At 37.8% G+C, this 26,606-nt stretch overlaps 1 protein-coding gene across 1 annotated transcript in view; it reads left to right on the top strand.

Annotated features, from left to right (window-relative positions):
* The window catches only part of DGKI (diacylglycerol kinase iota), a 409,987-nt gene that overhangs the window by 306,287 nt on the left and 77,094 nt on the right, over positions 1-26,606 (top strand). Inside the window, 2 exon segments of the mRNA XM_020289707.2 lie at positions 12,817-12,896; positions 15,120-15,164. Of these exon segments, the coding sequence (XP_020145296.2) occupies positions 12,817-12,896; positions 15,120-15,164 (125 nt within the window).

Below are 26,606 nucleotides of genomic sequence, written 5' to 3'. Positions count from 1 at the left end.
CGAGCAATCCACCCGCCTCAGCCTCCCAGAGTGCTAGGATTACAGGCATGAGCCACCACGCCCAGCCTAAGAGGATTTTTTAAAAAAGTGAATTGCATATTGCTTGGGTTGCCTTCTCAGGTAGTATACTATCGTGATGAAAAGCAGAATTTGATTTGTAATTTGAAACCTAATTTGTGAAGAACCTGCTAGTTTCTAGAAAGCACACCTCAGAAATCTTATCGTTGAATAGAATGCAATGAAAACTACATAGTTTACTTTTATCTCGTGGCTGACATTTTCAATTAACTATGGACAGGACCCAGGTGAGCTCAAGCTAGGGAATCCACACTCTAGGATTATTTTTAATCATAAGGACCAGGGGTTTTGAAACCTGTGACAGACCCCCGGGATGGCATGGCAAGGGATAAAGTTCTGAGAGTGTTATGCTTCCTTTTGAATGCTAATATGCCCATTAGTTGCCTCTTGTGGTTTCAGGTGAGCAGTGGGCAGTTAATGATGACAGGTAGTTGCAAAATGGACTGTGGCCCACAGCCGGTGAAAATTGGATCGAAATACTGTATTGTCAACTCATTCTGTCTAATTATTAGCGGCCATCTAGAATTTTAGTTCCCTGATAAAATTGGCACTTTTGGAACTAATGAGGTCAAATGGAAACAATCCACTTGTCCTCACCATCCCACCTTAGGGCTTTCTTCCCTTCCTCCACTTTCCTGCCTCTACTTCTTGATTTTTATTCTTAGTCCCTTATCCCCAACTTCCCTTTGACTTCCCAAATAGTGTTAATGCTATGGCTAAGGAAGTAGGTGCTGTTTATTTTTCTGTCAGTATTATCTGATATCAGCAAAGTTCTGTCTGTGGGAAACCCAGAACAGTTACTTTTTCTTTTCTCTCAATTTTTTAAAATTAGTAAGTTTTATATTTCGGAGCAATTTCAAGTTTACGGAAAAAATAAGTGCCAAGTATAGAGAGTTCTATATAGCAACCTACCCATACAGAGTTTTCCCTATTATTATCAGCTTGCATTAGTGTAGTACATTTGTTATTCTGTGTGTGTGTGTGTGCTGTGTATATATCCTTCTACATAGTTTTTCTTTAGTGTGTATATAATAGTTGTATATAGGGTACATGTGAAGTTACTCTGGATGAGCCACTATTAATGCATTATTATTAACTAAAGTCCACAGTTTCAATGAGGATTCACTCTTGTGTTCTATAGTTCTGTGGTTTTTCACAATAGGTGATGACATGTACCCATGAATATGGTATCATACAGAATTAGTTTCACTGCCCTAGAAACACCACTTCCTTCTTCCCAAACCCTGGCAACCACTGATCCTTTTATTGTCTCCATAGTTTTGCCTTTCCAAGAATATCATATAATTGGAATCAGACGTTAGGCAGCCTTTTCAGATTGGTGTCTTTCACTTAGCAACATGCATTTAAAATTCTTCCATGTCTTTTCATTATGTGATAGCTCATTTCTTTTTATTGCTGAATAGTATTCCACTGTATGGACATACCACAGTTTATCCACTTACCTACTGCAGGACGTCTTGGTTGCTTCCAAGTCTTAGCAATTATGAATAAAGCTGCTATGAACATTGCTGTGAAGATTTTTATGTGCACATAATTTTCAACTCCATTGGGTAAATGCCAAGGAGCTTGATGCTGGATTTTATGGTAAGAGTATATTTAGTTTTGTAGGACACTGCTAAGCTGTCTTCCCAGAGTGGCTGTACCATTTTGTATTTCCACTACTAATGAATGAGAGTTCCTATTGCTCAACATCCTTGCCAGCATTTGATGGTGGTATTTCCTTTTTCTTATTTTAGCCATTCTAACAGGTGTACAGTGGTATCTCAGTGTTGTTTTAATTTGCAATTCTCTAATGACAAAAGACGTTGAGTACCGTTTGATATGCTTCTTTTCCATCTGGATCTGTTTTTAGGAAGATGTCAAATTGGCCCTCTTATTGTTGAGTGTTAAGAGTATATTTTGGATACCAGTCCTATATCAGATGTACGTTTTGCGAAGATTTTTTTCCCCAGTCAATGGCCAGTCTTTTCATTTTCTTAACAGTATCCTTCACAGAGCAAAAGTTTTCATTTTAATGAAGTCTGACTTACCATTTTTTTCTAACAGTTCATGCTTTTGGTGTTATATCTAAAATATCATTGCCAAACCCAAGCTTACCTAGCTTTTCTCCTATCTTATTTTCTAGGGAATAGTTACATTTTCATGTTTTTGGTTTCTTAATACTACATATATGTTGATAAAAAGATAGCAAGTACTTGACATAAACTCTATTGATTGTGGCAAGAAATTTAAAATTGATATTAATACTTAAGGACCAGAGTTTTAAAAATGTCTATCTGAATAATGTTAACACAAAATACATTGATTCTAAGATTATCTGTATTTTGATGGTTTACCATATTGTTCAGTATTTTTTTCTATTTTATGACTTCTTAATCCTCTGATTATACTTATTCTTCTTTTCAGAAAGTGATAATTTTTTAGCCTCAACAGAGCCTCTGCATTTCTAATATTTTATGTATATGTTTAGAATTTAAAACCCAATCTTTACAAACTTTTACGGTTTCTGAGAAGCTCTTCTCTAAGATATCACCTTTTTTTTAAGGATCCCATTGAAGATAGTTTTGTTTGTGCTTTGAATAAGTAAATGATCCCATTTAGCTGCAATTGTATTTTAACAGGAATTGCACTGTAACAGCAAAAGTGTCAGATAATTAAATCCTTTCTTTTTTTTAAAAAAAAATGTTAAGCTCTCAGCTCCTTATTTCCACAGTGATTCCTTGTTGAACACATCACAGTACCTTGCAGAAAATGAATTAACAGCTGGGAGTGTTCTCCCTTTTTATAAATCCCATTATCACTGAACTTCATGTCAAAGGTGGTTCTTTCTTGCTTTGGCTCTGAGGTGCCTTTGCTTATGTCACAAAGCAGCCAGCTGTGATGTCTCTCATCTCCTTGTAGGTTTGGTGGATTCTTTTATTTACATGCTTTACTTTAGGCTCTAGCCTTTAAAGGCTTTGGTACAACACATTGCCTGCTACAAAGTTCTCACATGCGGTCTGCTGAAATTGGTTTGAAGATTTCTGAATGGCCAGAACATGGTGATAATAGAATTAGGAGGAAAAAGTGATAAATTTAATAAGGCTTAGAGAGGTGACTATCCGATGGATTTGCTGTTAGTATGTACTTTATTGACGTGGACTTAATCTTCACAATAACCTAGAGGGTAGGTGCCATGATCTCTCAGTACATAGGGCCTTCACATACTATATTCCAAAAGAATCAAGGGCAAGCTAAGCTCACTGATCAATCAAATTGACCAAAAGTATCTCTAATTATAATTTTCCTGAATGTACTTATTTACTAAAGATAATTAAATATTAAAATGAATGGTATGAGAATGCCTGTCGTAACAAAATTGCAAAGTTTACAATGTCAAATGCTAGCCAGACTGAAAACTAATGTTTAGTAAACACTATATCAAAAATCCCTGGGAAACATGTCTGAATATCTTATGCATCTGATGTAATGAACTTTTCACACCTCAAGTGAGAGCATGGGTTTAGTTTTATATTTCGTGTCACTGTCAATCAGCTCTTCAGTTCAGTATTGGAAATTCTAAGGTAAGGATTTTGATAGCAAAACAAGTTGTGTGAATTTCTGTAACAATTCTGATTAAAGTCTGAGCTATTCTTGTCATCTCTACTTTCCCGATAATGCTTAGCGTCTGCTCACAATTTCACAGTTGCATTTCTTTGTAAAGTCAGCGAGCACTCACTTTAATTCTGTGACCCCTAAATTACAGACAAGGTTATATAGCAAGCCTGTTAACAGTTTTAATAAGCTTGACTGATGATCTATAAGTTCCTTGGAAGCTGACCTGCTGGAAAAGGAGGGGAAGGGGGAGCCTTTAAAAGTGACCCTACTTCTGCCAAGGGAAATATGAAAATATGTCTGAAGTGTGTCTGACTTTGCTTGTAGTTTCTGAGTCTATTTCTTCGCGCAGGCCTGGAGTTGTTGACCCTGGCTCTGCTTCTCTTCTGTTTGCAGCCTTTCTCTAACTTTAAAAGTTTCTTATAGATAAAAGAGTACCCTTGTGGAGCTCCACGTGTGGGACTTATGATTCTGTCCTCCTCCTTTGTTCAGGCTGTCGCTGGTTTCTGTCTTCACTTCTCCACTTTCCATGTTGAAAGTTGGCAGAGACTCCATCCTTCTGTGCTGCCCGAGTTTGATGAAAAGTAGCGATAGCTCAGCATAGGGGCTCTTGAGTAAGAGAAACCCGGAATGGACCCTGAGTCGTTCTGTTTAGTAGTTGTAACATTTAAGGCGTATTACCTAATCTCTGTGAGACTCAGTTTCCTCATTTTAAAAATGGGAATAATGACACCCACCTTTCACGATTGTGGCAAAGATTAAATAACACGGTAAAACTGATAATGTTGTTACATGAATGTGAGTTATTTATTTTCTTCTCCTCTTCACCCTTTGCCCCCTCTCTCCTCTCCTTTGTTCTTCGTCCTCCTCCCACCTCTTCCTCCTCCTCCCCTTCCTTCTGTCCTTCCTCCTGCTATATAATCAGCATTATCATTTTCCTGTCCATCCAGACTTATTGCGCCCCTGCCTAAATTTATCATATTGCATCATGTCATACAACATGCCTTAGGGTTATGTATCTTCAGGATCACACAGGCATAGGAATATGTCTGTTCTGGCTTAGCTGGCTTTTCTAGAAGCGAAGCATGATTTATTCATGTAAGAAAATAAATGACTTCAGCCCCTCTGCTTCTCCTCTCAGTGCTACTTCTCTGAACCCCCAGGCTCAGGCTCCAAGCCGCCGTGTCCAGGGTGAGTGCTCCTGGCTCAGTCCAACCTCTGGGGACTCACGAAGTTTGCATTTGCATTAATCTCAGATTCCCATCCATCGTGACTTGAATTTCCATTGGCTTCAGCACAGTTCAGCACACCCCTTTAGTTGAACCAGAATAGAATTTGCTTCCCAGATCCCTGGGGGAGGGGGGAGCACAGTTTAACCTCAGAGTTGGTCTACGGGGGTCTTTTGTCTTTCTTCAATCAAATAATTAATTCACTGTAGGAAATTATTTGACTGTCTTTTGTATCGTATCTCCTGATCTTTGGAAAATATTTTTAAAGTTTTCTTAGAACTCTAGGCACCTTTCATTATAGCCTTTAAGAACTTTGGTTTTTAAAGTTGGACAATTCAACCCCATGTATAGGGTCTATTCCCTGATTCTCAGCTTGGTTGGTCTATTTCCTGATTCTGCTTAGCATTTGTGGCGAAATATATATTTTAGGAATCATATTTTGATATGTTTTCCTTTAGTGCATGTAGACTTTAAAAGTTTCTTATAGATAAAAGAGTACACTTGTGGATTGTTTGCTAGAAGATGAAAAGCATTAATTTATGCACTATTTGGCATACATTTGCATAATGAGTTCAAATAGTCCTAACTTCAAGTATAGAAGACAAAATTAATTAGTATGACCTATAGGCATTTTATTTCAAACATAAAATCCAGAGCATGCACATGTGAAATGTATAATGGATTTCTCAACCAATTAATTTAATCACATTCTGGATTATGAGACATTTAAACAAACAGAGCTAAGGAAAGGGGGTTAATGGAGGTCAGGGTGAAGCCTTAGAGAGATGCCAGGGCAGGATTTATGTTTTGGCTGGAAAGAAGTAATTGGTAGTATAATTTTCTAAGGGCTGAGGATCACTAGTTAACTCTACAGTATCTTTCTTCTTTCTATACCTGAATTTGTCAAAGCATCATCATTGTCTTTGTCTTCTTGGGCTGCCATAACAAAATGCTACAGACTGGGTGGTTTAAATAACAGGCTTTTATTTCTCACAGTTCTAGAAGCAGGGAGTCTGAGATCAGGGTGCATGCAGCATGGTCAGGTTCTGGTGAGGGCTTGCTGTCTGGCTTGTAGATGGTTACTGTCACTGTGTCCTCAAATATGTGTGTAGTAAGATTCTCTAGAGAAATAAAACCAATTGGATATATGTATATATAAGAGGAGATCTATGATGGGAATTGGCTCATGCAATTATGGAGGCCAAGAAATCCCATGACCTGCCATCTGCAAGCTGGAGAACAAGGAAAGGCAGTGGTGTAGGTCAGTCCAAGTCCTGGGACCTCAGAGCAGGGGAGCTGATGGGTATCTTCCAGTCTGAGGGCTTGAGAACTGGGGTGGGTGGGAGTGTCACTGATGTGAGTACCAGAGTCCAAAGGCCAGAGAACCAGAAGCTGTGATGTCTGAGGGAAGGAGAAGATGAGTGTCCAAGCTCAAGAAGAGATAATTCATTCTTCTTCCACCTTTTTGTTCTATCCAGACCCCATACAAATTGGATGATACCAGCCCACAAGTGCTAATCTTTTCTGGAAATACCCTCATAGACACAGCCAGAAATGGTGTTTTACCAGTTATCTGGGCATCTTTTCAGCAAGTTGACATATATAATTAATTACTACAATGTGTATATAAAATGCACAAGTTTAAAGATTAATAGTAAAATAGGCATCTGTGTTCCTGCCACTTAGGATTAAGAAACAAACAAGTTCTTCCCCTCACTATTTTCCTACTGAGATCATCACTTTAATGATTTTTGTATTTGCCATTCTCTATTTTTTTTTTTTTTTTTTTTTTGAGACAGAGTCTCACTCCGTCACCCAGGCTAGAGTGCATTGACATCATCATAGCTCACTGCAACCTCAAACTTCTGGGCTGAAGTGATCCTCCTGCCTCAGCCTCCCCAGTAGCCAGGACTACAGGCAGGTACTACTTACTGCGCCTGGCTAATTTTTGTATTTTTTGTAGAGATGGGGTCTCGCTCTTGCTCAAGCTGGTCTCAAACTCCTGGGCTCAAGTGATCCTCCCACCTCGGTCTCTCAAATTGCTGGGATTACAGGCATGAGCCACTATGCCCAGCCGCCATTCTCTTGATAGAAACATATTTACAGCCAATATACGCCTCTCTAAACCAGATGATTTTGAGAAACTGAATAGCAAACCTGAACTTCCCTATGTGAAGAAAAGATGAGATGAAGAAAAAGATGAACTTTTAGATGAAGTTTCCCAAGAGAGCTGAAAATTCTCCAGATCATTCTCTGGTTTTAAGTTTCCTGAATACATGAGCCCATTCTGAGAGGATTTATGGGCAAGGTAATCACTGAGTCCTGTGTGGCCCTTAGCAGGTGGGTTCTAGCTATAGAGAGGAAATACAGTTCCAGATCTTCTTTGGATTTTTCTGCTTCACTGTTATCTAACTCTTGCTTCTAGGAATAGGTTAAGACAAAGCATGTCTGGGGGTGATATAGTATATATATAAAAAACTTGTCCAGGCTTTTTTGGGGTTCTATCCTTGGGTCAGAAGATAAGGGTATGGGAATCTAAGTGATGTCAGCTTTCTACACATCTGTCTCAAGTCACAGTGTTCCTTCCAGTCGTTTGGTAGCCCACTACGTCTGTCATCTTGGGATCTCCCCTTGGAGATTTCTTTTGCTTTTCTCCTCTATTGTATTTCCCGTTTCTTATGTCCCCTGCATTCATTCCCCATTCTTGTTGCAAACTCAACTTTTGTTGAGGCAAATAATCCAGTAGCTTCTTCTGATCTGTGGTCAGATGTATCATCCATGTGCCACTGGCCCCATGGTCCAGGAGCTTCTTGATGGAGGATGTATTCTGTAAAAACTCCTGGACTTGTTTGATAGTTTGGGTTATGTGTAAAAATCTTGGGATTTTGAAGGCATTGTTTCATTGCCTGCCTTACAGTGTGGTTTGCCTTTGAAAAGTTCAAAATCCTTCTAACTCCTAATCCTTTATATGTGATCTGGTTTTTCCTCTTTGGAAGCTTGTAGACTCCTCTCTTTGTCCCTGATATCTTAAATTTCAAAGTAAAATGTCTTCATATTTTTCTATAGTTATTGTGTTGAGCACTTGTTGGATCATTTCAGTTTGGAGACTAGTGTTCTTGAGTTCTAGGAAATATTCTTGATTTTCTTTTGTTTTTTTTTTTTTTTCTGGTAATTACGCCTCTCTATTTTCTCTTGTTCTTAGAACTCCTATTATTTGGATGTTGGAGCTCCTGGACTAGTTGCCTGCTTTTCTTAGTTTTTCTCTCCTCCTTTTCATCTCTTATCTTTGCTCTAATTTTGTGGAGATTTTCTCAACTTTATCTTTGAAACTTTTAATTTAGCTCTCTAGTTATTCTATCAAATTTCTATTTTTAAAGGGTTTTGTACCTTTTGTTTTTCTCTGAATAATACTCCTTCAAATTCTTTATCTCTTTTAACATTATTGTATTTTCATTTCGTGGGTGGACCATTTTCTCTTAATACTTTGAGTATGTTAAAGATATTGTTAAAAGCCTTTTCCTCCTCGCAAGTTACATTTTAATCTATTTTTGTTTTGGTCCCTAGCTTCTGTATTACAGTGAGTTCTCAATTTTCTGATCGTTCTTGCCTTTCTACTCATTACTGAAAGTGAGAGACATAAAAGCTGACTGGAAGTTCTAATAAGCTCATGGGTAAAGCTTATTAACTTGATACTTCAGTGTAGGGGAACTGGGGAAACCATTTTGGGGGAATGACTATCATTGCTCACCTTAGACCTATGTGACAGGTGCCTCAGCTTTAGAGGAGCCTACCATGGCCATCTTCTGGCTTTGCCCTGCTTCATGGGATGATGTGGCTAAAGTGCTAAGGAAAACGGCTCACCAAGGGCTCGCTCTATCCTCTTTGAGACTATGTGTTGGATTCTTAGAATTCCTGCCCCAACAGCCCCAAGCCTGCTTCCAGGATATGCACAAGGGTCTTCTTCTGGTGTGGTCTGCCAGGAGCCATGCATAATGGGCATAAGATTAAGCCCCCGTGGGGCAGCTGTGTGCATGGGCTTGGAGGTATGATCTGGAACATCTGTATGGATATGCACAAGGCCTTCGGTGTTTTGGGTGGAACCAGGAAATGGAAAGAGAAAGGGGTCTGGCTATGGGCCACAAACATTATGCTCTATCTCAGCATTCCACAGAGTACAAGAATTACGGATTTCAATGCCTCACTCAGGTATCTACAAAGGAATATTTATCAAGGTAGGAAGATTGAACATATTTAATAGTTGGGTATTTCACATTAAACTGATAAATACATAAATATATGGATCCCAGTGAAGGAAGAAAACTGAGATCACTGCATTCTGCAGATGATCAGTTAATCCTCATTTTCTGTAAAGGAACTGCATCTACCAAGAGTAAGGGGTGGGAATCTAGTGATCTAGCATCCATTGCTCCTATTTTAGCTGCCTCCTCTATCCTCAGTTCCCAAGGCACCTAGTATGCCAGTTTGCAAGCCTTTGGAGGGATTTGCAGTATAAATCGTGTTGGTTCTCATCCATCTTCACCCTTGGTTTAGGATTGGACTGTGTAAGCATTCTGAGTCAGTTACCAATTTTCCATCTGCTTCATCTGTTACTATTTTCTCCTTACAGTTTCTCCTCATTTTTGTTGGTTTATGTCTTTTTAAAACTCACTCACTGTAGCTTAGTGGCATTTCTGTTGAGAGAGAAGTATGTGTGTTAAATCTGCCATCTTAATCTAGAAACCAGCTTATTCTTTTTGCTTAGTTGGAACTTGTAAATTCCATGTAATCCCTGCAATCAAAGTTTCATTATGTAGGTTGAGTATTGACTGATGCTTACTGGAGTCAAACAACATCTCTGAGACCAAAATAAAATCAATCGTTGAGATCAGGGATAGTGTCACTAAGGCTCAGGTCGAAAGCATTCTAACCACTCCTAATTAAAGTTGAGGAGATGCCAATGAAGGTTGACAATTGGTTATCAATAGTGTAAAAGAAAGCTGGTAATTTTCCACAGGTTTCGCCATGTAAAGCCCTAAATAGAAGTGGTGTCAGATTATGGTATTTTTGTACTACAGTTATTTTTCCTATTGCAGAAAAACTGAAAATCAATTTTAAGTACACAGGAATCTAACTTATGAAACTATGGCTAGTTAGTCCTTATATTAATAGTATTATGACATATTAAAAGATCGATATCCATTTTTTATCTAAAGATGCTCAAAAATAGTGAAATAAGTGAGGGAAAACATTAAAGCTTCAGTAATTCATTTTTAAATATAGTGTTGCTCGTTTTTAAATATAGTGTGGCATTGTATCTTTGCAAAATCTTATAAGATATCTATTCTAAACACTATAGTCTTCAAAGCAAGGCTCAGAGGCATGAGTAACTTCCAAGACCAAGCAGATAACTTTAGTAATTAAGACCAAAGCAGTGCTGACATTTGACTTTGGTAGGGAATGACTGTGAATTGAATCTTTTCTATTGCATATTGCTGCTTCCTTAGAATAAAGTTGATAGTTGTTGGTAATCATGCTATGAAATTGTAGTAGAGAATGCCTTTTTGTTTCTTTTTTTCCTTCAATTAATAGCTAAGTCTTGTTCAAGAAAAAACAGTTACTCTTACTCAGCTCCTTGAGGAATAGGCAAGATTGTTGATTTTATACCTATAGTAGAAAGAAATGATATATCTTTGCAAACTTTTTCCTAACTATTCCTCTTGATTCCAGATCTAGAATATACAATCTCTAATTGTAGTTTAAAGTATCTGCCACTAAGCATATGGAATTTACACTTGGACCAGACTAACTCCAAGTATTGATAATAGAAGAAAATCGGAAGTGTTGGCAGGATTTCTGCATTTCTATAAGCTGTGTCTCCTAATTTAAGTAAATTAATAAATATTGATTAAAATCTATTTCTCTACATTTACACATTTGAAAAGAAAATATCATTTAAGCAAGAGTCTAATATGGACTTTCACGTTAATTATAGCAATATTCTATTTCTACAGCCTTTGACTTATTATCTAGGCCTAAATTCTAGCTTTTCCTCATCATTCTTCAAATATTAGAAATCCTTATTCTACTTTTACCTTGATAGAGCACCTTATTTGAATCTTTTTGGTAGTCTAACTGAGAATGATTGCTTCAAATCACTCTTTTACTTATTGAATTTCCCTTCCATTCCTTTCAAAGATACTTGATTACCATGCTTAGAACTTTTTTGATGGTTCTGTTTATCTTCAGAAATAAGGGAAAAATATTCTTTCAGATTATTATTCCCCCAAATATATGACAGTTCTTTGCCTACCCTGGAAAACTGACTTGCCCCTGAAAGACACACTTTCTCTTTCATATTTGAACCATTCCTAAGCTTATAGTCTTCCCTCTTTTCACCAGCATTTATTGAATATCTACCATTTCTCTGCCAAGCACTGGAGAAGTGAAGGTAAACAATCCATACTTGGTCACAGACTTCCTTAGCTTGACAAGGTGACAGAGGCATTAAAGCTTTGTTTATGTAGGACTTCAGAAGCCTAAAGGAATTGGGGAGGGGTGGTAGTGGTATTGACTAGGTATCCTTAGTGGAAACTAGTCTAGGAAGTAATATCGAGAAATAAACTCTATTTCTTTTTCTCTAGACCACCCTTGCTCCTGCTAAAAGGTCAAATGGTCTCCATATTCCTTCAGGGAACCTAAAGTCTACCCTTCAGCAAGAATTAGTCCTTCTCTCCTAATAGTTTTCAAATGACTAAGTTCATACATTTAATATAACCTATGTTTTATTTATTTATTATTTACATTTATCATTTTTTGTTCATATGTATGCCTTTTCTACTACTTTGAGAGTTCCTTGAAATTTTTGCCATACATTTTAAATGACTTTGCATTTTTAGATGAAGTTATTGATGATTAGGTTTTAAGTGTAAGTTCAGTGAGGGAAGGATTTCAAAAAATTGTTAGTGAGCACTGCTGTCATATCATCTGCTTACTAGTTTCTAGTCAATTATTTCAAGATTTTGAAATGTTTTTGTTAAACCATGGATTTAATAGTGTAACTGTACTTTTTAAATAAGAAATATGCAAATACATCCTTTGAAGTTTTGGGAAGGAGACAATTTTTCAGTATTTTGAGAATCTCATGATTATAGGAGGATCTATCTACTAAAGCCACTGTGTGACATTTGCCATTGCACAAGTAGGATTTCTTACAAGGTGTATGACTGAGCTGCTGCTTATTATTTCCTGAGGTTCTGCTGTTAACACAACTTCGGACCATCTTTAAAATCAGTGGGATTTTTAAGCTGTACACCTTCTAGAAGTTTTTCTTTTCTTTCTCTTTTTTTAAATATTTCATGCCTTTAGTTCTGGTGTTGGCCACCAGGTAGCAACAGTGCCTTGAGTAGCTCAAGTCTCATAAATAGGAAACTGTTGCCAACCGACAAAAAAGATTAAGTCACACACCCTCAGGAGGGAAAGATAAGTAAGTGTGGAGAATCATGAATTTTTAATTCCTCCCTGGGCCTGTGTCCTCATGCTGTCTGTTGCAACTGCAGGCACAAATTACCCAGTGGCCATGAGCAGCCTCCTAGTCCTGCCAATCCATTGTTACTGTGATGTTACACTCAATCTCAGGGCCACCGAGACAAAATGAGATGAAGGGCAGGTGACAGGGGGCACATGGATCATGCAAGGAAGGCGTATGACAACTATAGACAAGAGGAGATTGAAATCATGAAGGAGGTGTAGGGAGAGGGTGCTTATTTCTTTTTATGGAAATATCCCCAAACCCATAATATTTATGAGATTGTTTTTTAACCGTAAGAATCACATTTATGCCAATCTAGAAAAATCAAATATGTTATTTTAGATTTTCTTCTTCCTTCACCCTCAGCCATACCTCTGGGTATTCTAGTTGTGCGCGGAGACTGTGATTTGGAGACTTGCCGTATGTACATAGACCGCCTACAGGAGGTGAGTTTATTTAGCCAATTTTTTATTCTCCTTAGCTTTCCATTTTTGTAAACGATTACCAGCCATATATATTTGCTTCTGAAATGATGCATTTGGGGAGGAAATGAATATGTGGCAGCCTTGTCCTTTAAGCATTCACTGCATGCCTCCCACCTCCAACCCCTCGGCTATTTTCTTCCTCTGGTGGTTGAAATGGGAAAGGATTGATTGGGTTAATTACAAGGTGCTGTTGCACTAGTGTGTCCCGTAACTATAGCTTGGAACTTCTTGCCAGACTACCTACCTGCATTTTTTGAGCTATACAGAATTTCAAAGGGCATTCATAAATAATGAATGGAAACAGAGATTATTTAATGTTTTGTATCTAGCCCAGACTTCTATCAGAAACAGCTAGATTTTTTATAAAATGAAACTTCTGTAGGAAAGAAAAATCTTCTGTATTTCATAGGAATTTGTCAGAGCACAAAAAGGTAATCTATTATTTTTTTTTTTTCTCAGTCTGGCCTTGCCATAGAGAAACAGAAAGGAAGTGATGTCATATATAATATTCCCATGAATTTGACTTGCATCAGCAAAGCCAAGAGACCCAGACTCATCATTACAATTGTTGTTGGTTGTTTTTGCAAAATTTTCAGGGGGAGTATTAATTATGTTCATTCCACAAAAGGCAAAAAGCATAACAGTTTCTTTCTCATTGTTTCTTGATAAAATAGACATGTTAGAGTCACTTTTCTTAGGTGAGACATAGACATTTGTATTTTTAAAGCTATTGTGTAATTCGGCTAGATACGGCTTGATAAGCAACTCTCTCCAAGATAGCACATTATATATAAGTAAATATCATAAAGCAGATGTATAGTGTTTAGAATCACTTCAAGTTGTAGCCATTTAGCTTTGAATATTAGACTCTATTTCTCTTGCTAGAGATAAATTCAGGTGAAAGGCATACAGTGATGTGAAAAATTACTAATTTTGAGAAATAGATGCCAAATTTTGAATACTAATATGGGTGAGAGAAGAAGAGTCTACACATTTTATACTTGTGACTTCCTTTAACTGTTTCAACCAAGGATAACTACTTAAATAAATTAGAATCTGTAAACTTTTAGCATGTGTCTCAAGTCCAAATCTGTATTTCCAGAACCTCTAGAATCTCATTTTTCAAAATATTTTTTTTTTTATTTTATGGTGGAATCTCACTTAACAAACCTGCAATAAAAATGGAAATCCTAATTGGTATCAAACCTTTTTTTTTTTTTTTTAAATACTCAGGTAACTTTGTTAACAAGACTTTACCATAGTCAGATACATGACTGATAAATTGACTTTGGTGAAGTACAACTTAACCAACTTCTTGGCGTACTCATCACCCCAATATTCAACTAAAAGTAGGATTCTTAAAAAAAGAGGAAAGAATGAACTCAACCAATAAAGAGGAAAAGTTTTAAAACTCACTTGGGCACAGAGAGTAAGTAGATGAAGCCCTGTGGGAAGCAGGTGTCAGGACAAAGGTGCTCGGAGGTGCTGACATCTGTAAATAGAATCACCGCACTCATTAGCAGGGAAGCCTGGGAGACATGACAACAGTGACAACTCAGTTATAAAAGTTTATAAAGGGAGTCAGGCTTTCAGAATCTGCCAGTAAAACCGTATTAATTTCAACCCTGTTAATTTGCCCTTCGTGATATTGCAGAACTGGTAGGTGATTTTCTCATTGCAGTCTGTGAAAATCTGTTTGCCAAGCAACTTATCAGGATAAACACAATTACCATAACAGTATGTATTTGATCTAAGATAAAGAAATTCTTTCCAAGTGTTTAAAGGGACTTCAGAAGCCGCCTTCACAAGCCAGAAGAGTTCAGAAGAAAATTAAACATGATCCTCATTTATTATAACAAAATTGCCTATTCTTTACTTTTGGTCTCCTCTATCCTTGAAATTATAATACATCATTCACCTCTAAACACTATTTAGGATTTACAAGTTTCAATAGCTAAATGACCTTCTTTCAGTTTAGCTTGCTGTGCTTTTATTATTTCTGGCATTACCTTCTTTGTTTAGCCTTGATGGATTTGGGTGAGTTAGATACTTTCCAGATGAGCATAATAACGTTAAATTGGGAGTTCAGTTGATGGAGTTGTGTGGGGCAGCTTGTTCAAACTAATTTTAAGGTACAGCTTTTTTTTTATTTTATTTTATTTTTTTTCCCATTTTTCTCATTAGGACCTGCAGTCAGTTTCTTCTGGCTCCCAGAGAGTTCATTACCAGGTAACACATAATTGACTCTCCTTGTTTCTTACCTTCCGGCCAAAAGAAGTCCATCTTTCAATTAATGTCTCATTTTGATTGAGAGTCCTCATCTTCTCTAGGGATAGAGTTCATTCCAAGAACCTAGTAAGGTTGTTATTCATATTCTTTTGCATTTTCCTGATTTGCCTAGTCTAGCAGAAATATGGACTGTGGATTTTTTTCCCAGATCATTTAGAAAAGATTATGAAATGAAGTGCTTTCAGTGACAAATACTAGAACATTCGACTTGAGCTAGCTTAGCAAGGAAAGGGTCTATTGATTCCCATAAGCAAAAATTCCAGATCAAAGGTACATTTTGTGTACCATTTGGTCCTGGTTCATTGCTCTGTTTTTCTGCTGGTCCTTCTGCTTTGTTCTCCTCTTTCTGCCAGTTTCACCCTCGGACTGGATGTTTTCATGGTCCAAGATGGCTGCCATTAGTAACCGGGGGCTGTATATTTTTTCCTTCACATCCAGGGAAGAGAATTCCCTGCTTCCCACAATCATTAAGCAAGAGTTCTACAATGTAATATGATTGGTTCATCCTTGTCTTTTGGACAAGAGCTAGTAAACTCAGTTTGCCTCTCTCTCTTATATGACCCACATAAAGTCCATAGGAGAACACTCAAGTTACCCTTTGCACAAACAGACTCTGAGAGAGAAGTTTCTTCCCAACTTCCTTGCCCCTCCTGTGCTGCACAGACATCTTCAACCATCCTCTTATCATTAGATTTCTCAGGCACCATGCAGACACCAGTACACAGTATCACCCCAAACTGCAAGGGGCCCATACCATGCCTTTTTGAGTGGTCCTATTAAAGCCTTTGTTTTTGAGAGCCCGCTGTACCCTGCCCTGTTGGGAAGGTTGGGAGTCACAGCATGCCTGCAACTCTCTCCAAATAAATCTCCACAGACCCTTTTATACCTCCATGTGGGGAGGGATTTTAAGTATGTCTAAATTTGTAAATCTGGTTTAGCACTTCATTTTGGATTTTGGTGTCTATTTTCCTACACCAGAAACTTCCAGCTTAACATCCTTTAGCATAAACAACAAAAACAATAATGTAAAGAAAACTCTATATTTTGTAGCCTTCTGGGGAGATTTCTTCCTGGGCCAATAGATACCCTCTACCCTCAGCCAGAACAGCTTATTTATCTTTAGGCTTAATGATAGGAGTGGTCTTTAGTTTCTTTTTTATTTGTTTATTTTTCAAACAACGTATCATACAATTCTAGAACTCTTTCCCGTCTGGCTACAACTGAAGGAAAGAGAACTCACTTAGGTGTTTTTTCATTGAAAACAATAAACTACTGCTAGTCTGCTTTTTACCGACCATTGAAAGGTAAATTTCTACCTGTTTTTTGTAGATAGACCACTACATTCCTCACATTGGCTATTTGCATATTTTCCTAGACCCACTATCAACGTGTGATTTTATTTTTAAAAATGTTGTGCTTTTAAAGGCTAGAACTGATCTCTAATAATTGGCAGTGGTAGTTATAAGACAATGAAAGTTTGTTTTTATAAAAGAGTTTGTACTTTTTACTTATGGACAATTTTGAACCTTTGCAATTTTATCATAATATTTTAAACACTTATCCTAACCATTTTTTCTTTTTCTTTTTTCTTTTTTTTTTTGAGACAGAGTCTTACTCTGTTGCCTGGGCTAGAATGCTGTGGCATCAGCCAAGCTCACAGCAACCTCAAACTCCTGGGCTCAAGCAATCAATACTTCTGCCTTAGCCTCCCAAGTAGTTGGGACTACGGGCATGTGTGTGCCACCATGCCTGGCTAATTTTTTTCTACATATTTTTAGCTGGCCAATTAATTTCTTTCTATTTTTAATAGAGATGGGGTCTCGCTCTTGCTCAGGCTGGTTTTGAACTCCTGACCTTGAGCGATCCTTCCGCCTCAGCATCCCAGAGTGCTAGGATTAAAGGCATGAGCCACCGCACCTGGCCTATCCTAACCATTTTTATGCAAATAATACACTTATTATCCTGGCTTATGTTATATAGTTATTTTGGTGTGAAAGTTTTGATTGTAGATATTTTGTGTCATATTTTCTTTATGCAATGTTTGTACACATCAACAGAGATAAGGGATAGATGAGACTCTAGAATGGGATGAGGATATTTGTTTCATTTATTGTTTGGCAGTAAAAACATACAGAACGATTAAGGACATTTTTCTGACTATGTCAAAATATAGCTGCATTTTTTTGTTGTTGTTTACTTGCAGTAAAGTCAAACCCTGGTGTCAAAACTGCTACATTATAAATGTCACTTCAGAAGGGTTTTCGACATGTAGGATAACTAATGCCGTGATCACGGATGAGTGCCGGGAGTGTCACCTTTCCCTACACCTGTCCTTGGGATGACGAACGGAGGGAGCAGAGCTGTAAAAAGCAAGGGCCTTTGACTATTAAGGGATGGCTAGTACAAAAAGGATCTGAGGAGCCTAGGATCTGCTCATTAAACAGGAAGCGTGACCAAGAGAGAGATTGCATTAGGATCAACGTGGCCAGGGTGCACGGAGAAGGTGGTGAGGAATTTCTGGAGCAGAGCACGGATTGCTGGTTGAGGCAAGAAGCTGAGGGAGATAAACTTTCACACTTGGCTGAGATCCTCAGTGGAGGAATGAGTTGGAGGGATGGGGAATAGAGTTCTGTGTTAGCCACACTGATGCCAATATGCCTTTGATCCAAGAGGTTTGGTGAGCAGGAAGTTGAGTATGTGAAAATTAAAGCTCATTAAAAAACTCAGGCCCAGGGATAGAAATTGGGGAGTTCTCAGCAAACGGATGGTGTGTGAAACTACAAAGCTGGAAGAGATCCCTCAGGGAGAGTTTAGATAAAGAGGGCCAATGCTGTACCTGTACTTATTCATCAGTCAGCAGGAGCACAGGTTGAAGGGAGCAATCGGTTAAGAAGACCCAATGGAAATTGAGACGAACAGAGGAGAGCTGGAAATCAGGAGGAAGTGGTATCATGGAAGCCAAGAATGAAATGTATTTCAGAAAAGAAAGAGTAAGGGACTGTATCAAATGCTGTTGAGAAGCTGAGATGGCATGGATTGATTTCTATGTTTTTTCTAGGGGTGCACAGTATAAAATATATGAGCTATAGGTGCTATTAATTTTCACGTAGAAAGAGACAAAACAAACTGGCAGGAAATTTAATACTAAATCTTTTGTTTCTTAATGAGAAACCAGTAATATCAGATTCCCTAGTTGGTCCCAGTGGAGGCTGGGGGTATTGCTGGATTAAAAACTGTAAGAAATGTGAACAACTAAATGCCTTAAATGCTTTTTAATGAACTTTCTTTTGTATGAGATGGCATTAAATATGCTTGCAGAATTAATCATGAAGAGAATGAATAAACACCAGTAAGTTTGAAAACTTGAGAAATTCCTGTCAGCTCACTAATTTGGAGCTGGGATTTCAGCTGACTGTTTTCTAAGGATAGGAAAAAAACTCAAGAGAAAAGCAGCCTTTCGAAAGGTGCAATGTGCCCAAGATACCTTATTAGTGAGCCATATGGCAGTTCCTCGCCACTTAAGCATTTCATTGCTTTGGTTCCTTCCTTTTCTGAATACACAGTGAATTGCCAACAAAGCACTGAGGCTCAAAAATGACACCTCGCGTTAACCTAACAAGGCATTATGGGTCTCACAAAAATGTGTTGGCTATTTTTAGCCTGCTGATCATTCCTGCCTACGCCATCTCTGAGGTCAAAATGCAAAGGCCCCCTCCATCATAATAGCATCTATGTAACCTGTAGCCAATAGATTAGACAGGCAAAATGCATTGTGCTTGCAGATTTAGGATATTGTTGAGATTGGCAAATAAATTAGGATCCATAGAGAAATTGGATTCTGTCTAGCTATGTGATAAAGATGCTTCCTTAGGCCACCTACGAGGAGACAATTAATTCCTTCTTTGCTTCCTTCGTAGAAATCATTGTATCCCTCTTTAACCCCAAGTCATAAAATTACTAAGGTTCTCAACTCCTGGAAGAATTTGCACCCACATAGGCGACAGTTGGCAGTGTCTGGAGACATTTTTGGAATCTATTGAGTAGAGGCCAAGGAGGCTGTTAAACAGCTTTTATTGCACAGGGAGGCCCCTCCCACAAAGAATTATCCATCCATCCCATTGTCAGTAGTGCAGAACTTGAGAAACTCTGAGTGGTTCCAGTGGTTCTCAGGACATACCTGGGGGCCACAGGCAGGTGTAAGTCCTAGGTGAGGGAAGGGGAAGGATAAAGAAAGAGGAGCAGGAAGAGAAGTAGTGCGTGAACCTAGAAAGAGGCACCTGTAAATACCGTAGGATAGAATACAGAGAGCCAGGAGCAGTTAGGGGTTTCTTATAGACATCCTGGGTTCTCCCTATTTTCCCAGGGTGAAACTCTGTGGAGCACTAGATATTATGTGTTATATCTTGATATTTTGTTGACTACCATAGGATTCAATAGCAGGTACCACAGTGGATTCATCTAGGGGATTACTTTCTCTAAGAATTAATTTATGTACAAATAACACTAGAGTGGTTGAAATATTTAAAAATAGATGTGACATTTTAAAAAATCCTTTCATCCTTTAGAGTAGTACCAATGTCTTCACTTCCATAAGGAAAAACCTGTTGGTCAGATCTGAGTCTCCATCTATTTATTGATCCTCTGATCCCTTTTTCCTCCACACCTGCTCTTCTAGAGGGTGGGTCTGTGTCACAGTCCAGGAAAGGTCTGTCCAGGCCTCAGCAAACAGCATTTTCCCACAAATGTTTCATTTATTCTCCTTTTTTTTGTGCTGGCTGTCCTTAGTCACCTCCCTCCTTTCTCTGAAATCTCTCCCCCTCCTTCGTTTGTTCTCTGGATTCTAGAAGAATCTTTTGGTGGATAGTGTGAAGCAAGGTTAAGAGAGTCTTCCTTGGGAATTAATTGATCTTATTTTAGAGAAGAGCAGGGGCCAGCTAGGAACTTTGGAGAATGCTTTTCCTTTGGACTGCATCGAAGCTGTCAGAAATGGGTCACATGAGGAGTTAAGACTTGGCTCGGGCCAGGCCTGTTGGCTGTTCCAAGTAAAGGCAGTACTGTTAACACACACACAGAGTTTGATTATTGTTAAAGGAGGACCTCTCACACAAACTGACTCTTGAAAATGCTAGAATATCTCTCATTTCTATCTCATTTCCATCACTATTTCTTCATCGACCAAAGCTGGCTCTCAGCATGCCCATCCCATTTCTGCATTCCTGTGCTGTAGGAGTCGTGGGTGGTAAAGTAGGTTCGAGGTGAAAGTGTTTTGAAATATAAAAATAACAGGAGCTTGTCTATTAATTGGGACTATAGTTAGGTAGAGACACATAAACACATATTTGTATGCAACTTGGTGATAGAAAAAAAATGTGGTAGATGTTCTGGCAGACACATGAGAAATTTGGATGGATAAACTAGAGAAAAATTTAAAAGGAAGGTGCTTATTAACTGGACATTATTAAATGAAGCAGAGAGTCCCCAACCCAAAGGACTTTTGCTTTCCCTCTGCTTACATCTTTACTACATTTTATGAAAGAAAAAGAATTTCATTCACAATGAAGGTATAGTTAGATGCCAGGTGAATATTGCTTAATTAGAGAAGTTACTGAGGTGTGTAATGGGGCTGCTGTGCCTTCATTAAATTATGTGTGCATCAGCTATGAGTAATTGAATGTAAATTAAGGGCAGGTCTAGCATATGCATGCCAAGTAGTGGTTCAGATGATTTCCTCATCAATTTTATATAATTCATGCCAGTTGGCTTTCAAAAATATATGTATGAGAAATATCAGGTTTGCTTTTATGCATGTGGCTGTATTTTTAGCATGAGAGACAGATTTTCCATTAACATATATAGAAAAAGAAAATTCGCATATCAGAGATTTTTGAAATGAGCAATTTTTGTTAATATTATTCATTTAAAGAGCATGTAATTTTAGAAGATTATTATATTTAAAATAGAAAGGAGAATGGTACATCTAAGGTTATGTTATTTGGCCTACATTATAGATCAATGACAGCTGCATTTATCTGAATCACACCATTTATATGAAGAATAATAACAGATCAGAAATGAGCAAGTCAAGTATCTTATCTCTTTGATGAATCATTGATTTGATTATGCAATTTGAGAGGACTGAGGAGGCTAGAGGCCCTAAATTACCACTGAAAACTGTAGATGTGATGGTTAGAGGCACAGCTTAGGTAATTATGTGACCATCTTCTGAAATGTAGCTGCATTCATACAATCACATTTCTTGAGTTTCTATAGTCAGATGCTTTTGAAAGATGCATATTTTTAGGCTTGTGTTTTTGACTCTGTAAGAAAATAGGTCACTGTACATTTGTTTTAATATGCAGCATTCACAAATCAAGCATCCTTCTGACCATTCATTCCTGTGCTTCTTTGGTGATGAGAACATGGCCAGGCCCAACCTAGAGATTCCGTGAAACTAAGGTCTGCCTTGGAACGAATACTCACCCCTCTGCGAAGGGCTGTTTTGTTTTTCTCACTTCCTCTTTCCTGCTCAAGTTTGATTCATGATCCACATTGCACTGCTGGTCACCCTCCTGCAGAGACAGGAGGATGCCCCTGAGTGCCCAGGATTCCCTAATGCCAGGGCCACCCACTCTATCTGTCTGCCAGACCCTCTGTGAGAACAGTGAGGTGTTTACCTGATGTGAGGTGTGTCGCCCACAATGAGTTAGTAATGAGAGTCACTTTGAACAAAAGTTACAGCAAATTCACCATTACTTCTATACTAACATCACTATATCTTTCTTGTGTTCTGATTTCTATTTTTTTTTTTTTTTTTGGAGGAGAGGTACAAGAGAAAGATGTGTAGACAGAGAAGATGCAGGAATGACTTGCACACTGAGTACATATGAGCTCAATTACCTATGTGGTCATCATTAGTTAAGAACATCCCAATATAAAAAGTTTACAGACCATGGCTTTAACTTGTGAATTTCTTTCTGATAATCTGCTCCTCTCTAGTCCTGCTCCATTTTTAACCCATACAATATGCATTTCTCTTTGATATCAAAGTCCTCATGGTATCTCTTGGCTTTCATAAGCTATGCATGTTATGCAGCCTGCCAGGTTTTATGATCTTGGCTTACCTTAGTTTTCAGATTGTACACAATTCTAGACTTCTGCTTGAGTTTTAACTCCCCACCCCAATGTAGACCTTTCTGATATGAATCCTTTTCTGCCTTTTCCTATATTGATAAAAAATTACACATAGACATACATTTGGGGATTTTAAAATTTTTTTAAATAAAAGCAAATTTATAATTTGTATGTGCTTGCTATACATATTATATCACAATTTATTTTTAGTAGTAATATACCATGGATATTATATCTTGCTAATAGGTGAAGTTCTAACTCAATCTTTTAAAACTACCCCTCTATTCATTGGTGCATATTTAACTCTATATCTGTACATAGACATTCTTAGGTTATATACAGTTGTTGACATTATTCTTGTAAACAATGTTGCAGTAAACTTTATGGTACATATTTGAAAATAAAGGTGTAACAGAAATGATAACCACGTTACATGCTAAAAATCTATTAAAATTGGCCATACTTGTATGGAGTTTAGAATTGTAATCACATAACACATATGGCAAAGTTATCTAAAAATCTATACTTAGAATTTTCTTTAAGTGAATATAGCCTCAGTTCCTTATCTCTGGGTTGTGGTTCTCTACCATTACCATTGATTACCATATTGCTGTGGGATTCTTAAGCAGCAAGTTAAATAGTGGTGGTAAGTGAACAGACAATGTAACTGGAGAATTTGCAGGTGCAGAAGCTGATAGTTACCAGGAGTGAACTTGCTGATAGGAAACAAGAAAGATGACTTTGACAATTAGCGAAAGCTGAAACTATGGAAAATCCTTAAACACTAGATTAGAAATAAGGTCTTCATAGCCATTAAGATCATTCTAACTTTTGCTTTTTGTGTGTGTATTTGTTTGAGCTGAAAATTCTTGTCTTCAAACTTAGCCTGTATAAATCCCATTCATCCTTCAAAACCCCAAATAATGCTAATTCTTCTAGAAGCTATAAAACCCATTAAATAAGATCATGGATTCCAAAGTAAAAGAGGTCTACATACTCCACCACTTAATAGTTGGGGACTTTTGAGTAGTGTACTTAAACTCTCATGACTGCAGATCTTCATTTGTGCAGGAGAAGGGGTTCAGGAAGAATAGCAGGGAGGGTGGTAGGAGAGGTAGGTAGGAGCAGAGTATGCAGCCTTCTTAATAACAAAAATGAAAAAAAAAACTTGCACATAAATAGAAGATTATGACTTAAAATTAACCTATTATTGAGACTGTAACCTAATATTTCTAAATGAACTCTGTGGCAATGGCCAGATAACTCTAAAACCAGGTGGGATAGTTTTGTGAGACTTGAACATTCCAATTTTGAGTTCTTATAGTAACATATATTGCTGAGGGAAGTTTTTCCAACTATAAAGTATTTGGTAGATAAAATTAAAAAAAAACAACCGAATGGTCTAAATTTTATTTAATACATAGCCACCAAGGAATACAGAAATAAAGCCATATTTATGGAAGATTTTCAGAAGTAAAAAGTGAGCAAACTGTCAAAGGAAGAAAAAGAAGAAAAATTACCAGCCACCAAAATGGTCTTCAGTGATTTTTGACAGCTTGTCCAGATTAGTGTTTCTTACCTTCCAATGCCAGGCAATGGGGATGAGGCAGGGCAGAAGCTGTAGGCAGAGGAGTAAGGGTAGAAGGAGGGGACGAGAGACAGCAACAGTCAACAGCTGTCTGTTCTGCTTGACAGCATGACCACCAGCCTCTGTGTAACTGGGTAGAATGATCAAGGATTGTGCCTAGTGACACTTTCTAGCCCTATGTCAGTTCCAGGACTCTTTAAAAACAAATTCCCCAGACCAAAGATTGTGCCTCCCCCCAAATTCAGACTTGAAGGAAAGGCTTTCTTAAATGGGAACTGGGCTTTTCATTTGCTCTGCCAGCAATTAATGTCTTCTGCGATCTTCTGCTGTTTTCATTAGTAGACTCTGATTCTACTGGCAGCTGACTCACAATTCTTCCCCTGTAATTGGTGGCTTTTGGCAACAACTAGGAAATAAGTTAAAATCACAATTAAAATAGCCATCCCTTGGGGAAATAAGTTGAAACTTGGTAAATCAGACTTCTAGTAATTCCAAAAAGAAGTGTGCAGAACGCCCGAGCTGATGCCTAGTACAGTAGCCACCCTTCGAAGACAAGGTCCATGCTTTGTTCTTTGCAACCTTCCAGTCACATGCCTTGTGTTTCATTGGCTTTAGTAAATACACATTGAAAAGGTAGATCACAATTGTATCATGGGAATAGGAATGATTTATAGTTGTGACAGCTGACAGCCCAAATCAGCAAGTGAAAATTTAATGTTGGTAAGACCAAGGAAATACCAAGTAAGCACAGTTACTGTGGAATGAGGAAGGGAGAAGGCAGTGAAAGAAAATGTCCTGAAAAATATTGCCATTGGTGGTAGAAGCATTCAGCCTTGCAGACAATAAATACCCTGTATTTAAGACAATTATATAATTTCTAATATTGTGAAAAGAGGCACTGGATTGCTGATTAAGATAAGCCCTGCAAGCACCAGATCAACAAATGGTATGATTTCAGCCTTTGTTTAATGCTGTTCTTTTTTTGTGTCCACTCATACAAATTTGTCCTATTTCTTTCTTTTCTCTGAAATGTGGAATCTGAGCACAAATGTATTTATGGATAAAATAGTGTTGGCTGGAGTGGTGCCATCTAAATGATCTGGTTTGGAATGTGGCCCCTCATGGCACTAAAGGTCACACTTGTTTTAGGTAAAATAATTTTGTCTCGGCTGCCCCAGTATTACTTGTATAACTATATCTGCATATCAACATGTACTAACAATGGACGAAACATTTTACATATCATTTCATTTATTCCTCAAGAGGACCCTTTATCATGGACACTATTGTAACCATTTTTAAATGAGGTGTTCAGGACACAGACTATGTAAGAAACTTGCCCAGATTCTCATAGATGGTAGCTGGTGGGGACAGGACTGTGGTGACCCTCACAGTGGGTGCTCTTGGTGATCAGCCTTGAATTGCCTCTGAGACTGCTGCTTCGTCAGGGCTGGGTCAGATATAGTCTCTCGCCTTGTTTTTCCCTCCCTTTCATAGGTCTGTCATTTTGATACCTCCAGGACAGGAAGATTTTTTGTCATCTCAATTCTTAGCCTATCTGTGATGACCATGATCTCATCCTATAAAAATTTCAGTTTTCAAAAAAAAAAAAAAAAAAAAAATTTCAGTTTTCCAAGGCAGACTTTCTCACTATCTTTTCACTCAGTTTTTCAGATCAAGTGAAATCCAGCCACCACTGCCTCAGCCGCCACCAGATCTTCTGTCCCTAGCCTGCTCTTCACCTCGTTCCTCCTCAGATCTTTGAGCTGTATTTCCAGTATCCAGTTATGCTTAGTAACTTAGGCAGAGGAGTAAGGGTAGAAGGAGGGGACGAGAGACAGCAACAGTCAACAGCTGTCTGTTCTGCTTGACAAGCATGACAACCAGCCTCTGTGTAACTGGGTCGAATGATCAAGGATTGTGCCTAGTGACACTTTCTAGGCTCTTTCTAGGCATCCATTATTTTATAGATTGTTGGTGCATTTTGTAGCTATGTTTTCCATTTTGTTCATCTGCTGCATTGGAACATCATCTTAACAGTGATTTCAGAAAATTCTCTAATTTCTAGTGTCCCAATGTAGGTGAGGTATTTTCATCTGCATATGTGTGTATGGACTGGATCCAAGGGCAAAATTTTGTTGAGACTTGATGCTTTTATGTATCTCTTTGTATATGTAAAATGTTTGAATAAGTAGTTTAATTGCATTATAAATCTACCTAGATGTTAATTACATTTTTCTTTGGAATTCAGGTGACTTTTAACATAGGAACTTGTTATGTTAATAGCTGTCCCCTTAAGAACTCATTTTTTTTTTTTTATGAAAATGGGGAAAAGAGTTTCAAAAAAAGAAGGAAGAGGATAAAAACCTATTTCAGGAAAGCATTTTAGAAAAGTTAGGGCTCTATTTGTGCTTCTCTAATAACCTACAAAATTGCAATTTAATCTTCAGTTTACTTGGAGAGTATGCAATTATTTTTTAATAAAACTGTCTTTTTAATCAGATTCCTATGCCTTTAGTTATGTATTATTTATCTTCAATTATTAAGACTATCCAATGCTCAATATACTTTTTTCCCTTGTCTGATTATAAAAATAAACATAAGTAGAACTTAAGGCACTGGAAACAAATGTTCAGGAGGGACCATGGATGGAAATAAATAGA

This window comes from Microcebus murinus, chromosome 9 (genome assembly GCF_040939455.1).
Source record: "Microcebus murinus isolate Inina chromosome 9, M.murinus_Inina_mat1.0, whole genome shotgun sequence".
NCBI classification, from domain to species: domain Eukaryota; kingdom Metazoa; phylum Chordata; class Mammalia; order Primates; family Cheirogaleidae; genus Microcebus; species Microcebus murinus.
This window is presented reverse-complemented; position numbering and strand designations above follow the sequence as displayed.